We start from the raw sequence: 16013 nt of genomic DNA, 5'->3' as shown, positions 1-16013 counted from the left end.
GGTCATCACTTCTCTGCTGTCCACCCCTCTCCAGTGGAAGCCCGTGTCCTGATCGTTACCTACACGCCCCTGTGTGGCCTCGCTTGTTTCTTTTCTTGCAAGTTTTTATTTATGTATTGTCACTTTATCTGAAAGCCAGAGAGACAGACAGAAATCTTCTATTCGCTGGTTTACTCCCCAAATGCCTCTAACAGTCCGGGTTGGGCTAGGCTGAAACCAGGAACCTGGATCTCAATATGGGTCTCCCACTTGGATAGCAGGGACCCTGTGGCCTCCCAGGGTGTACTTTAGCAGGAAGCAGAGCTACAGTTCAAACCCTGGCTCTCTGTTATTGGATGCAGGTGTCCCCGTTGATGTCTTAACTGCTGTGTCAAATATACCCCCCAAGCGTCTACTTTGATTGGATTGGTGGGTGAGCCAATGCTGACCCCATCATCAGATTCATTCATTCATTCATTCATTCAGCAGGTGTACACTGAGCATCCGGCATGTGCCAGGCTCTGTGCCGGGCCCCAAGGAGGCAGTGGTGGTGGAGAGAGACAGGGCCATGTCCCGGTGGAGGCTTTAGCTGAGTGAGCAGCGAGAGGGTCCGAAATAACACAGAACACTGGTGAAGGATGGACTTGTGAGGGGGCTGGTGGGAGCGAAGGAGGCAGGAGCAAGTCCTCCTCCACCTCTCCAGAGCCGCGACCCCCAGCCCAGGTCTGGCACAGGGAGGGGCTGCATGCACGCCAGCCATCGCAGAATGCATTGCTCCGGCAGCTGGCCAGCAGCCCAGGCCCAGTGACCCGCGAGGTCCCTTCTTCCCCAGAGTTTCCATGATCCTGTGTGTGTGGGAAGCCGAACCTTGCAGGAGACTGAGCACCAAACACGGCCGGCGTAGGCGCCTGGCAAGCAGGCTGGGGAGCTGGCGGTGATTCTCGTGCCTCTGAGATCACCCTGGGCTCGTGCCCACGCCCTGGCAGGGCTCATGTCCACTAGTGGGATGGGGGCTCCCGTGGAAAAGCTGTCCGGGAAGAAGCTAGGACGTGAGGGTGCTCTCCAGACTTGCCTGCGTCCACCTGTTCGCTCACTCGTTCATGCATTCGCTCTGCGGGTGGAGGCCTTCGCGGAGCAGGGCACTGCCCGGAGCCCCAGAGAGACTGACTTTGTCCTTAACGGGGAAGAAGACCAGATGGCAGAGAAAGTAGCTGTGGCCGCCCCTGCCCCCAGGTTCCCTGTAATTACCCAGGCCCCCTCCTGCCTGAAGAATAAACTCCCGATTGCCGAGCTCTGGCTGCAGAGGCCAAGCAGTTCTGGGCATTCCCGGATGGAGGCGTCCCACTGGCCCCGGTGTGGTCCCTTCTCCCACGTGGGTGACCGTGGGCCTTAAAATGACCTGGCTGATGGTGACACTCTGTGGACTAACTCAGTAGACGTTTTATGTTTTCAAGATTTATTTATTTATTTGAAAGGCAGAGTTCGAGACTCTTCCATCCTCTGGTTCACTCCCCAGTGGCCACAACAGCCAGAGCTAGGGCAGGCCAAAGCCAGGAGCCAGGAACTCCATCTGGGTCTCCCCTGGGTGGCAGGGGTCCAAGCACTTAGGCCATCATCCACTGCCTTCTCAGGCATCTTAGCAAAGAGCTAGATGGGAAGTGAAGCAGCCAGGACTTAAACCCAGCTGTGCTGGTTCACAAACAGCAGCTTAACCCTCTGTGCCCCAATGCTGGACCCTCAGTAGGCATCTGAGAGTGACCATCAGGAGAGGTAAACACACACAAACACGTACATACAGAGAGAGAGAGGGAGGTCTTCCATCCATTGGTTCACTCCTCAAATAGCTGCACTAGCCAGGGCTGGGCAAGGCTGAAACTAGGAGCCAGGAGCTTAATGAGATCTCCCACGTGGGTACAAGGGCCCAAGTACTTGGCCAAGTACTTTCCAAGGCGCATTAGCAGGGAGCCGGATCAGAAGTGGAGCAGCCGGGACTGGAACCCGTGCGCATTTAGGATACCGGCATCACAGCCGGCGGCTTTAGCCACTGTACCACACCAGCCCCAACCCCAGTATTGTTATATTGTTTCTCCAACCCCAGTATTGTTATATTGTTTCTAATTCCGTCATCACCATCATGCTGATGAGGCCTCTGGTCTTGTATCCTCCATTTCTGAGAAAATTGTGACTCCAGGATGACCGTTGTGCCACCCGGGGTGGCCTGGCTGGTGGGTGACAGGCCAGCGCTTGAAACCAAGCCAGGATGCAGCTGCAAGCCTGGGCCCTGACCTCACTCCGTCACTGAATATTCAGGAGGTCGGTGCTGGTCTCTGTTCAAAGACCTTTTTTCCTGGTGAATAATAGTGCTTTGTTGCTGCTCAGAGCAGGAGTGGCCTCCAGGGCCCCGCCCCGCCCCCATGTCTGCGGAGGGGAGCAGTGGACAGCAGTGTGTCATATCCTCAGGGGGTGCTGGGCAGGGAAACCAAGGGTGAGTAAGCCTCTCGGACAGACTTGCCCATGCCTACAGGCAGGTGCACGTGTCTGGCTCATCTGTGCTGGGACCGCTGTGCCTTCCTGTCTGAACTTGGCTGTCAGAGTGAGGCAAAGATTACAGGTGTGTGTGTCAGAGCAAGCCTTGGCCTGGCTGCTTTCCCAAGCCTCGCCCAGCTGTTCTTCCTTGAACTCGGCACCAGCTCTGTGCCGACGCCTTCACGTAGAGCACCTCCCTTGGTGCGCGTAATGGGGCTGGCATGCCCTGTCCCCTGCTTGGCCTCACAGACTCCACGGTGACCCCCTAACAATGGTCAGGGCAAAACGTGTCTGACCCACAGCACTCAGGGGCTGCCCGCCGCCTCCCTGACCTCAGCTTTTCTGCTCTGGGTCCCCCTATTGTTGTCCAACATGCCGCTCCCCCTGCAGCGGTGGCTTAAGCCGTTTTGTTCTTTCTGCTGATTCTGTACATCAGGAGTGCAGCAGGGCCCGGAGGAGACGGCTCGCACCGCTGCGTGTGATGTGTGCCGGGGGCGGAGCGTGCAAGACGGCCTCTTCTCGGCGGTGCCCGGTGAGGATGCCCCGGGAGCTGGGGTGCAAGGCTGGGGCCGAGGTTCTCGCTGTCCGCCCGTTCCCTGGGGCTCCTCCCTCTAGGTTTCGGGCCTCTTCCTTGTCCACAGGGTGGCGCTAGCGTAGCCCAGCTTCTTAGGCAGCAGCCCTGGGCTCCTAAGGGCACAGAGTGGAAGCTGCCCAGGCCCTTTGATGACGTGGGGTTGGAGCCAGCAGAGCTTCTGTTCTGTCATATCCAGCTCAGATTTAAGGGAAGGGGACACCAGCCAAAGAGCCTACCAGGCCCTTGTCCATGTCCTCTCTCCCAGCCACGGCAGTCTGCAATGCTGTTCCTCAGACATGCCGCTCTCACCTCTGCACCGGGCCTTTGCACCTGCTGTGTCCCTCTGCCCAGGGTGCTCGTCCCCAGAATGCTCCAGCTGAATGTCACCATGATAGAAACCACACCTGACCCCACCTTAGCACACAAGCAGTGCAACCCCCTCCCCATTGCCTCCAGCCCCTTCCTCTACATGGGTTCCTTTCATCTCACTCATCACCTCTTATTGCCAGTTTATTTCCTGATCTCCTTCTCTCCTACCTCAAAGTGTAAGTGCCACGTGAGTAGGACGGGCACTTTGTTCACCGTGATTATGTTTGTTGAATGAATATTCAGGATGAGGAAACTGAAACTCAGCCAGGTTAAGTAACTTTCCTGAAGAAACACAGCCAGTCATCTACAGGGGCAGGATTCAGCCCCTAGCAGGAGGCTAACACAGCTTCCTCCCACTGGGCTGATGCCTGGGGTCATAATGGCTGCCTGTGTCCTCCTTCCCCTGAGCTCAGTGACCTTCCTGCAGTGAAAATACGATCAGACTTAAGGCCCATCGTGAAGGTGGCTTCCCTACCTCTCCACAGAAATCCCACCTCCTTTAGACCACTACACAGGGCACAGCCAAGCTGAGCCTTGGCTGTGGCCTGATGTTCTAGAAAGATCATGGGTCTTGCCATCAAAGAGACCTCTTTTCTAGAACCCCTGGTCACACACTTTCTAAAGACAGGCACGTCAGTTATGCCCTTCATTCATTCATCCACAGAGTATTTAACGTGTGCCGGGGCTGTGCTGGGTCCTGGGGAGTGGTGGTGAGGCCATGAGCACGGTCCGTGCCCCTCTGAGAACGTAGCGTCTGATGGGGGAGAGAGCCGTGATTCACGTGGTCACACAGATAGTGGCGAGGGCTGCCAGGGACTTGCTGGGTACAGGGAGATGTGTAACAAGGCACCTGTTGTGGTGCGGGCAGGAGGGGACCGTGGGGAAGTGGCTTCTGAGTAGTTCATAGGGAGATGAGGTGGAGCAGGTTCATCCGGGCACAGGGAACAGCACCCACAGAGGCTCGGAGGAGGGGGAGGAAGCTGAGCCTGTGTCAGTAGCTGAGAGACCCTATAAGATGTGGGAGTGGAGGAGCCAGAGAAGTGGAGTCAGATCATCAATGACTATTTGCTCATCTGCAAAATGGGCATAATAATAGTACTCACCTAGGTACTTGGGAGCATCTGGGGCCAGCGGAGGCTCGGCACCCCGAGGGCCGGTCTGGGATGGTCTCAGCCACCGCCATCCTCCTGCAGCTTAGCTCGGGCTTGTTCCAGCTTGCTCCAGGCAGAACTTGGAGCCTGCAAGCCCTCCCGAGGCTGGAGTTGACCCTGGCACAGCATCCCTTCCCCAACACCTGGGAAAAGCCCAGGAAGTAGAAGTTATTATTGCCATGTATTTGTATAGTGCTTTTTGCTTTTCCAAGTTTTGCTGCCTGCATTGTGACACCCCGCATGGTGTGAGTGTGGGGATGGCGGGAGCAATTGCTACCTCCATTGGACAAGTGAGAAGCACACTTTACAGATGGCATGCATACCACAAATGAACTCATCTGCAGCCTGTCCTTGCCCTTAGTGACATCCTGGCAAACAAACAAAAAAAAGATCCATAAGCTTTTGTCGCCGACCCAGGCTGATGGCCATCTGCATGTCTTGGTGACAGTCTCAGAGATGCAAATCTCTTGGGCAAGTTGTGTCTTTTGGCTTCCAGGCTCACAGGAGTGAATGACGGTTTTCTTCTCTGACCAGAGAACCTCTCTCTGGACTCCAGTAGCTTCTCCTCGCCGCCCGTGAACTTCCTTCAAGAATTGCCAAGCTACCGGTCGGTGGCACGGAGGAGGACGACCATCCCGGCCCGGGACAAGCAGAGCGGTGCTCTGCTGAAGCCGACGGACTCCTACAGCTCCCACGTGGAGGGAGGCATAGCCGAGAACCTCAGCAGCCAGTCCCTTCGGAAGTACGCCCTGAACATTTCTGAGAAGCGGAGGCTCAGGTCTGTAGCCACGTGCAAGGGTGTGATGTGTGGTAGGGGCATTGAGTTGTTTCTGGAAGAGCTCATATATTGAGAACTTTATTCCTTAAGCTGGACTGCTAGGACCTAAACACCCAAACTTGGAAGAGCCTAACATATTGGAACTTTGCCTCTTGCGCACATGAAGTCCCAAGTTCAGGTTGGTGGGGTCTTTGCAGCCATTCAGGGACCTAGGCGCCTCCCACCCCATGGCTCTGCACCCCGCTCCAGGCATCATTGTTGGGATCCAGCCAGCAGAAAGGAGGGGATGCAAAGGAGTGAGCGTGTCAGGCAGGCACACTGGATACCCATGAGTTAATAGCTTAACGACAGTTTCCTAAGTCTACAAGTCAGTTGGGCTATTTCTGTTTCCACTGGGCTCAGTACATGAGCACACTTACAAAAGCTGGGTGTTGTGGTACAGCGTGGTGGGCCACCGCTCGAGACACTGACACATCCCATATTGGAGCACCGATTCAAGTCAATGGTTGCTCTGCTTCTGATCCAGCTCCCTGCTGCAGTGGAAGATGGCCCAGGTCCCTCGGGCCCCTGCCACCCATGTGAGCAGACCAGGATGGAGCTCCTGCCTCCTGGCTTCAGCCTGGCCTGGACCTGGCTGTCGCAGCCATTTGGGGAGTAAACCAGCGGATGGAAGAGCACTGTCTCTCTGTCACTCTTCCTTTCAAATAAATAAGAATGGATAAATGAACATTAAAAATAATTCCCCAGGCATTGTCTAATGTCCCTTGGAAGGCAAAATCCCCCCAGTTGAGAACCACTAGCCTGAGGGTGGGTACCTTATTAACCCCAGTTTACAGATAGGGAAACTGAGGCGTAACACAACGAGGCCCATTTAAATGTAGGGTCCATGGCCCTTCCCTGCCCAGGAGCTCCCTGTCTAATGGAGGAGGACAGCCTAGAGGGCAGGTGGAGGCAGGTGCCATTGACAGTGAGACCCCACTGCTGAGTGGGGGGCACAGCTGAAGTCAGAGTGTCCACACACCCCACGCTTCGACTGCCTTCCAGCCACCCCGACTGCTCTCCTCTCTCCTCTGGCCTTGGCACCTTCTCTTTCCTCTGCTCCCTCTTATCTCGCCTCCCAACACCAACTTGGACTTGGGGTGCCTTTTCTGGGCCTCCCAAGCCCCAGATTCCCACAGGCAGTGCTCCCCCACAGGTATGTAGTTGTTGATTTCAGGATGTGGGTCCCCCTCTGGACTTGGAATTGGCCAGTGTTTCAGCAAATAGTTGAGAAGCAGACACATAGACAGACAGTCAGACACACACACAGCATGTGCCCGACTTCTGGTTCACTGCCCAGATGCCTATAGTGCCTGGGGCTGTGCCGGGGCTGGAACCAGGAACCAAGAACTCCAGGTCTCCTCCTCGCAGCAGAGACCTAAGTTCCCAAGCCGTTATCTGCTGCCTCCCAGGGTGCGCCTTCGTGGGAAGCCACGTGAAAATCAGGAACTTCATCATGCATCTTTTTTTTTTTTAATTACTTTATTTATTTGAAAGTCAGAGTTATACAGAGAGAGAAGCAGAGGCAGAGAGAGGTCTTCCATTCCACTGGTTCACCCCCCAAATGACCATAACGGCCAGAGCTGAGCTGATCTGAAGCCAGGAGCCAGGAGCTTCTTCCAGGTCTCCCACGCAGGTTACAGGGGCCCAAGGACTTGGGCCATCTTCTGCTGCTTTCCCAGGCCACAGAAGAGAGCTGGATCGGAAGAGGAGCAGCCGGGACTAGAACCGGCGCCCATATGGGATGCTGGGACTGCAGGGTGGGGCTTTAACCTGCTGGGCCACAACACCGGCCCCTAATCATTGGCATCTCAATCATTGCATTAAGCGCCCGCTCCTGAGTATTGTGTGTCCCTGTGCAGTTGCCTGGGGGAGGGAGGCATCAGTGAAGTGACGGCACAGTTGAAGAGGGTCGGGTGTCCCTGGAGATGGAGCGCGGGGCCCGGATTAGCGCTGGGCTGGGAACCCACAGGCACGGTGCTGGAGGCAGAGCATCGCCAGGTGGGTGTGCACGGCTCTACTGAGCCTCTGAAAGTTGCAACAGGGCTCGTTTTAAAAACCTGTTGTTATTGTCATAAACACCGCATAGAATTTGCCGTTTTAATCTTTTGAAGGTGGCAATTCGGTGGCATCTGCTGCACTGATAGATGTTACGCAGCTCTTACCATCGTCCAGATCTGCACAGTTCTCACCCCAAATGGGAGCCCCATACCCATTCGCCTCGGCCCAGGCCGCCACCAGCTTTGTCTCCGTCCCCATACATATGCCCATTCTGGATATTCCACGTCAAGGGGATCATACAGTGTGTAACCTGCTGTGTCTGCCTGCTGTCCCCTCGCTTGGTGTGCCCAAGGTTCATCCGTGTTGCAGGCGTGTATCAGTACTTCATGCCTTTTTACGGCTGAATAGTACTCCACTGTATGGAGAGACCTCATTTGTGTTTCCGTTTTACGCTGGTGGACAATTGGGTCATTTCCACCTTTTGGTGCTCCGAATGCTGCTGCCATGAGCGTCCATGACATACTTGTGTTTGAGAACTCTGGGTCCATCACTTTTGGGTCTGAACGTAGGATTGGAATTGCTGGGTCAGAGGGTAATTCTGTGTTTGACAGTTTGAGGAAGCACCAAACTGTTTTTCCTAGTGTTTGGCACTGTTTTACATTACCAACGGCTCTGGTTTTCCCTCATCCTCCTGGCTAGGTTGGTTGGTTGGTCTGTCTATCTATCTATCTATCTATCTGGGAGAGAGAGAGAGCTCTCATCCACTGATTCCCTCTCCAAATGCCCAGAGTGGCTGTGGCTGGGTCAGGACTCAATCTGGTCTCCCACATGGGTGGCAGGAACCCAGTTACTTGAGCCTTCATTACTGCCTCCAGGCTCTGGAAGAGGGAGCCAGAGCCAGGACTTGAACCCGGGCACTCCTATGTGGGCTGCAGGCATCTTAATCCCTAAGCCACATGTCCCACCCCTTGGCGAGGGTTTTCTCTGGTGCTGAGGCCTGGTGAGGCTGCTGTCGTCAAGGTCACAGTCACGGTCACGATCACTTTGTAACGCAGGGACATTCAGGAGACCCAGATGAAGTACCTGTCCGAGTGGGACCAGTGGAAGCGGTACAGCAGCAAGTCTTGGAAGCGGTTCCTGGAGAAGGCTCGCGAGATGACCACCCACCTGGAGCTGTGGCGGGACGACATCCGCAGCATAGAAGGTGCCCCACCCCCCCCCACACACCTGTGCCTTCTCCTGCACCTGCTCTGGGCCTGTAGACAAAGTCCAGCTTCATTTGCAGGGAGCCCTGGCTGCGGCGGAGCGTTGCCTGCCGTGATGAGCGTGAGCGACGCACTGCACTTAGGCTGCGTGGAGCTGCGTCTTTGTCCCCAGGGAAGATCTCAGCTATTTTCTTGGCCTTCCAGGTGCAGCCGTCTTAGAGTCGCATTTGCACGCATCGCCATGTTGAAATTTCACCAGATTTTATTAAGTGTGCTAGGGCAGGTGCTCATCGCAAGTGTGCTTTTTGCTTTTAGACTGTGTATGTTTATCTCATAAGTATTTAAAACATTTTGCTTAAAAGGCAGAGAGACAGAGATCTCTCATCTGCTAATTTTACTCTTCAGATGACTACAATGGCTGGGGCTGGACCAGGCAGAAGCTGGGAGTCAGGAACTTGGTCCAGGTCTCTCGTGGGGAGTGGTGGAACCCACTTGTGCCATCATCTGCTGCTTCCCAGAGTCTACACTAGCAGGAAGCTGGAGTCGGGAGCTGGAGCTGGGAATTGAACCCCAGCACTCCGGTGTGGGAAGCAGGTTCCTTCCTCAGAGTCTTAACCACTAACCTGAACACTCACTCCTTTATTATTGTTTCGTGGGCATAATGTAAGCGTATGTCCAAGGAGCTTCATGAACTCCCTTAAAACGTCCACTATTCATCATTGGTTCTCTTTTCTCTTGAGATTTACACCTAACGAGTCTGGACCAAAATAATAAAGGCTAATCTATATTAAGTATGTACCATGAACCAGGCACTCAGTTAAGCCTCTTAATAAAGCTACTTATCACCTGCTTGGCACAGACAGGGTAAGACACTTGCCCAGGTTCATTCTGCTGTGAGGAGGCGGAGCCAGCATTGAACCTAAGCTTCAGTCCAGGGTATTGGTCACCATGCTAAACCGCCTCTGTGATGAAATGGCAGAGTTTCTGGAGATTTTAGCAGACAGTGGTTGAGAGGGGGTTAGAGGCACATCCTCCCTGGGGGGCTGCGGCTTTGACTCGCTCACTCTACTCCTGGGATTTCCTGGCTGGCAGGAGGAGATGCTGAGTATTAGAATTGGGACTGAGTGTTTAGGCCCGCTGCTAAGACGCAGGTTAAGATGCCCCTGTCTTCCATCAGAATGCCTGGGCTTGGTTCCTGGCTCCTGAGTTTAGCTTCCTGCAAATGCTGACCCCGAGAGGCAGTGAAGATGGCTCAGGTGGGATCCTGGCCACCATGTGAGACACCTGGACTGAGTTCCAAGCACCCAGCTTCAGCCTGGTTCAGCTCTGGCCATTAGAGGCATTTGCAGGCGTGAACAAGCAGATGGGAGCTTTCTCTGTCTGTGTTTCTGCTCTCTCTGTCTCTCAGTTAAGTAAATGGTTTTTTAAGAGAGAGAGAGAGAGAGAGAGAGAGAGAGAGAACGATTGTGAGTGCCTTCACTTTCAGAGGGTACATATTTTGCCTGTGGCCAGCACTCAGCCCCTCCTGTAGCATGCTGCCTGTCTATCCTCAGCCGCGTCATCATTCCCTGGTGGAGGGTTGGTGCCCTTTTCTTCCTTCCTTCCTTCCTTCCTTCCTTCCTTCCTTCCTTCCTTCCTTCCTTCCTTCCTTCCTTCCTTCCTTTCTTTCTTTCTTTTTAATTAAAAAATCAGAGTTACAGAGAAAGAGGGAGAGAGGGAGAGAGAGAGAGGAGAGAGAGAGATCTTCCATCTGCTGGTTCCCTCCCCAAGTGGATCGGCCCAGCTCCAGCCGTTGCAGCCATTTGGGGAGTAAACCACTAGATGGAAGACCTTTCTCTGTCTCTGCCTCTCCTTGTCTGTCTGTAACTCTGCCTTTCAAATAAATAAATGAATCTTTAAAGAAAAAAAAATAGGAGGGAGATAATTAATTGAAAGGAAGAAATAAAATGTCATTTTTTAGAGACAAATGACATGATATATATGTATCGAATAAAAAAGGCAAACTTGAAATTTAGGCTTTATAAAATTAATGTATTTCTATATACCAGCAATAAACATATAGAAAAAGGAATTTTTTAAATGATCCAACTTATAGTAGTACCCCAAAATGCCAAATAGCTAGGAGTATGTCGAAAAAAGATTGCAATAAATCGTCACAGGAGACTATAAAATTTGACTGAGAGAAGCTGAAGATCTAAGTATCCATGTTCACAGATCAGAAGACAGCATTATACAGTAAAATCCCAGCCAGAACCTGCAGAGTGTGTACACGCAGAGTGTGCATAGGAAAATTAATACTCTACGCCTCAAATTCATGAAGAAATGCAAAAAGCCAAGGATACCTTGGATACTAAAGCATGTATCAAGTCATATTAGAAATCTCTAGGCCGGCGCCGCGGCTCACTAGGCTAATCCTCCACCTAGCGGCGCCAGCACACCAGGTTCTAGTCCCGGTCGGGGCGCCGGATTCTGTCCCGGTTGCCCCTCTTCCAGGCCAACTCTCTGCTGTGGCCAGGGAGTGCAGTGGAGGATGGCCCAGGTGCTTGGGCCCTGCACCCCATGGGAGACCAGATAAGTACCTGGCTCCTGCCTTCGGATCAGCGTGGTATGCCGGCCGCAGTGCGCGAGCCGTGGCGGCCATTGGAGGATGAACCAACGGCAAAAGGAAGACCTTTCTCTCTGTCTCTCTCTCTCACTGTCCACTCTGCCTGTCAAAAAAAAAAAAAAAAAAAAAAGAAGAAGAAGAAATCTCTAGTAAGTAAGACAGTCTCATGTTAGCGCAAAGATAGACAAGTAGACCGTGGAGCAGGATAGAGTTCAGGAAGATTCATACCTGTGTGACCACCTGATTCCAAAAGGCAGTCAACAGATGGTGCTGAGTCAGCTAGATGTGAGCCTGCCCTCAAACCATCCTCAGTGAAATCCCGATTGTGAAAAGGTAAAGGCACTGGGAAGTGCAGGTGGGAAGTCAGCAGTAGGAAAATAAGTCTTTCTTCCTCTCCATCCTTACCAGGATCGCTCCGCCTTCGGCTTTCGGTGGGTGTCGATGCTCCTGGTCAGTGATGTCCAAATTTCTCTTTTCCAGGGAAATTTGGCACTGGGATTCAGTCCTATTTCTCCTTCTTGCGGTTCCTGGTGTTGCTGAATATGGTGATATTTCTGATCATCTTTACGTTAGTTTTGCTCCCAATCTTGCTCACCAAATACAAAATCACCAATAGCACTTTTGTGCTCATTCCCTTCAAAGACACAGGTGAGTGAATGGCCTGGTTTCCCGTGGTGAGTGTTCCCTGCACGGGGTACCTAACCACACCTCTTCCTTTGCTACAAATCTTTATGCTGATTCTTAGTTGTGTTAGTTAGGACCTGCCAGAACAAATGACCCCGGAACTCCTGGTGTCCAGTAAGACTTGTTTCTCACTCATGTCCATCATGGGTTGAAAGTCAACTCCCTGGAGCCCAAGCTGGTGGAGCAGCCTCGGTCTGGACCATCAGTAGTCCCTGTGGCCAGGGGAGAAAGGTCCATGACAGATATGTGCTGTCTCCTGAACCTTCTGCCCCATCTCACTGGCCACAGGAAGACACTCAGCTTCTCCTGGCTGTCATGGGCATTTGGGGAGTAAGCCAGTGAGTGGAAGATCTCTCTCCCTCTCTGTGCCTTTCTAATAAACAAAATCTATTTTTAAAAGGTAACATACATTTCTCACGAGCTTTTCAAAGAGCTCTCACATAGCTGGCACATCTGCATATACTCACATGCACTCAGGAACGCAAATTGTGATATACGATTACAGACATTGTCAAACTGTATCCAACCCGTGTTCCTGTGTTTTGCAGACATACAGTGCACGTTGTATCCCATAAGCAGTTCGGGACTGATTTACTTTTACAGTTACATCATAGACCTGCTTTCTGGCACTGTAAGTATTCCCCACACTCCTTTGCCTGGGCCCTCCATGTACCAAGTGTTTGTTGATTTAAAGACCTGTTCCCTGCGTGTCTGGAGGGAAAGGAACCGCATTTGCCGTTGTCTCATCCGCGTGTTTCCTGCCGTTCTGAACAAGGAAATGCACTTTGTCTTTTTCCGCCACTGGCCTCATCCTGGTCTCTGCCACCTTGGGGTTGACCTTCAGTAAAATACTGAGCTCTCCCACAGAGAGAAGTGAATGACAGGGAACCATGGAGAATTTATTTCTCTGGCACTGAAAAACCTAGACTGTGTGGATGAAAACTATGGCTTTTTTTTTTTTTTTTTTTTTTTTTTTTTTTTTTTGGTGAAAGGCAGAGTGGACAGTGAGAGAGAGAGACAGAGAGGAAGGTCTTCCTTTGCCGTTGGCTCACCCCCCCAAACGGCCACTACAGCTGGTGCGCTGCGCCAATCCGAAGCCAGGAGCCAGGTACTTATCCTAGTCTCCCATGAGGGTGCAGGGCACAAGCACTTGGGCCATCCTCCACTGCACTCCCGGGCCACAGCAGAGAGCTGGACTGGAAGAGGAGCAACTGGGACAAAATCCAGCACCCCGACCAGGACTAGAACCCGGTGTGGGTGTGCCAGTGCCGCAGGCAGAGGATTAGCCTATTGAGCCACGGTGCCGGCCAAGCCACTGCTTTCAATGCTGGCATCTAATATGCAGTGCTAATTCGAATGCTGGCTACCCCACTCTGATCCAGCTCCCTGCTAATGCACCTGGTAAGGCAGCAGATGATGGCTCAAGCACTTAGGTCCCTGCCACCCGTGTGAAAGACCTGGTTGGAGTTCTGGGCTCTTGGCTTTGGCCTGGCCCAGCCACATCTGTTTTAGCATTTGGGGAATGAACTAGCAAATGAACTCTCTCTCTCTTTCACCCTACCTTTCAAAGAAGTTAATACATCTTAAAAAAAAAAAAAAAAAAAAAGGGCCGGCGCCGTGGCTCAATAGGCTAATCCTCCACCTTGCGGCGCCGGCACACCGGGTTCTAGTCCCGGTCGGGGCGCCGGATTCTGTCCCGGTTGCCCCTCTTCCAGGCCAGCTCTCTGCTGTGGCCAGGGAGTGCAGTGGAGGATGGCCCAGGTGCTTGGGCCCTGCACCCCATGGGAGACCAGGAAAAGCACCTGGATCCTGGCTCCTGCCATCGGATCAGCGCGGTGCGCCGGCTGCAGCGGCGGCCATTGGAGGGTGAAACAACGGCAAAAGGAAGACCTTTCTCTCTCTGTCTCTCTCTCTCACTGTCCACTCTGCCTGTCAAAAATTAAAAAAAAAAAAAAAGAGAGAGAGAGAGGGGGAGAAAGAGAGAAACACTAAAGCATTCTTTTTAAAAATTGCTGGCATTAAAATGCCATGTCATTGAACTCCCACTTTATCTGAATAGATAAGTAGAAAGCCTTTCATTTGTCCACTGCATTTGATGTAGAAAAAATACCTTTACATCTTGTTGTCATTTTTAACCACAACACAACACAGGGAAATTGTCAGGTGAGTCTTCACATGTCCACCGCGCTGTGAGAAAACTGAAACTAGGCAAATGAGACGTGACATTGAGTGACTCACGGAAGGTCACATCGCTGCTGATGGCAAAGCCAGATCAAATCCCCAAATTGTCAGCTTCCTTCCTTCCTCCCTCCCTCCCTTCCTCCCTCCCTCCCTCCCTTCCTGCCTTTCGTTTGTGGGGGGCAGGGTTATATGTTTATTTTTCATCTACTTGAAAGGCAGAGAGAGAGAGATCTTCCATCCACTGGCTTACTTCCCAGATGCCTTTAGTAGCCAAGAGTGATCACCTGAAGCCAGGAGCCTGGAACTTCCTCCGTCAGGGCCCCAAGCGCTTGCACTGTCACCTGCTACCTATAGGGATGTACTAGCAAGAAGCTGGATTGGAAGCAGAGGAGCTGGGACTTGAACCAGCACTCTGATACATGTGTGGGCGTCCCAAGTGGAGGCTTAACCCATTGTGCCCTGATGCCCACCCCAGCCCTATTTCTGTAGTTTACATCCCACGAAAGAAGTTTCTGGTTGTGAATAAAATTGCTGGGTTACATTGTAATCCCATGTCGAGCTTTCTGAGGAATCTCCAGACTGTTCCAAACTGACTGCACAATTTTACACGGCCACCAGCATTCTGTGCGAGCTCTGCTCCCTGCATAGCCTTGTCAACCCTTGTTGTTACCTGGCTTTTCAATGGCAGCCATCCTAGTCTGGTAATGTCATAGCTCATTGTGTTTTAAAAATTTTATTGTTTTCACATTATTTGAAAGGCAAAGAGACAGAGAGTGAGACAGAGAGAGTGATCTATCCACTGGTTCATTCCAGGGATGGACCAGGCTAAAGCCGGGAGCCTGCAGCTTCATCCAGGTCTCCCACATGGGTGTTAGGGAGCCAAGCTCTTGGGCCATCATCTGCTGCCTTCCCTGGCACAGTAGCAGGGAGCTGGATGACAGAAGCCAAGACCCAGACCAACACTGTAGTGTGCAGTGGAGCCAACCCCCAGCAGCAGCTTAACCTGCTGTACCCCAAGCCAACCCCTAAGCTGATGTTTGTGATGTGACGTCAGGGTCCAGCTTCTTTTGCATGGTGTCAGCATATTTGTTGAAAGACCGTTTCCCTTATGGCCGGCGCTGTGGCTCACTAGGCTAATCCTCCACCTGCAGCGTCGGCATCCCAGGTTCTAGCCCCAGTCAGGGCGCCGGATTCTGTCCCGGTTGCTCTTCTTCCAGTCCAGCTCTCTGCTGTGGCCCGGGAGTACAGTGGAGGATGGCCCAAGTGCTTGGGCCCTGCACCCGCATGGGAGACCAGGAGGAAGCACCTGGCTCCTGGCTTCAGATCAGCGCAGCGCGCCAGCTATAGCGGCCGTTTGAGGGGTGAACCAGCGGAAGGAAGACCTTTCTCTCTGTCTCTTACTTACCAGTTCTTTCCCCCTGGTCTGTTCTTGTGCCACAACCACACTTGGTTACTGTTTTGCAGCTGGGATCTGAGTGCCCCAACTTCCTTCTTTTCCATACATGGTTCCTCCCTTGCGATTCCATATGGATCTTGGGAGCCACTTGTCGGTTTCCACGTAGAAGCCGGTTATGATTCCGTTGAATCTGTAGACCCACTGACCCATGACCGTGGGATGTTTTCCCGTTTATGTACATCATCTTTTTTTTTTTTTTTTTTCAGCAATGATTTGTAGTTTTCAGGTATAACTTGCACTCCTCTGTTTCAGTCGAATCCCAAGTGTTTTGTTCTGATGCTATGCGTGGAATTGTTTTTCTCAATTGTAGCTTTGGGTTTTCCTCCTGGGTTTTTGTCGTGCTCAGGTTCGATCAGTGCCTTACTCCCTGTCACTGAGGGATCCTCCCCTGTGGGCCAGGGGTACAGGGATGTACCAGGCCACTGTGCTATGAGTTCCTCGAGGCGGGACCGCTCTGCTGGTTTC

General features: G+C 52.6%; 1 protein-coding gene across 7 annotated transcripts in view; it reads left to right on the top strand.

Moving 5' to 3' along the window:
* The window catches only part of TMC7 (transmembrane channel like 7), a 40991-nt gene that overhangs the window by 8202 nt on the left and 16776 nt on the right, over window positions 1-16013 (top strand). For 4 of the 7 annotated variants that reach the window (XR_016226185.1, XR_016226186.1, XM_051847468.3 and 1 more), the window contains exons 2-6: window positions 2942-3037; window positions 5134-5377; window positions 8473-8621; window positions 11708-11875; window positions 12460-12542. Coding sequence is in view for 2 of the 7 variants with exons in the window: in XM_051847468.3 (XP_051703428.2) it covers window positions 2942-3037; window positions 5134-5377; window positions 8473-8621; window positions 11708-11875; window positions 12460-12542 (740 nt within the window). In the remaining 5 variants the exon portion in view is untranslated. The remainder of the gene's footprint in view (window positions 1-2941; window positions 3038-5133; window positions 5378-8472; window positions 8622-11707; window positions 11876-12459; window positions 12543-16013) is intronic. The other 3 variants (XM_051847469.3, XM_089321638.1, XM_089321639.1) reach the window with 1 other exon arrangement.

This window comes from Oryctolagus cuniculus, chromosome 19 (assembly GCF_051225735.1).
Source record: "Oryctolagus cuniculus isolate XC-2025 breed Fujian yellow rabbit chromosome 19, ASM5122573v1, whole genome shotgun sequence".
Classification (NCBI taxonomy): domain Eukaryota; kingdom Metazoa; phylum Chordata; class Mammalia; order Lagomorpha; family Leporidae; genus Oryctolagus; species Oryctolagus cuniculus.
Note: the sequence above shows the minus strand (reverse complement) of the source record. Positions and strands in the feature narration are given on the sequence as shown.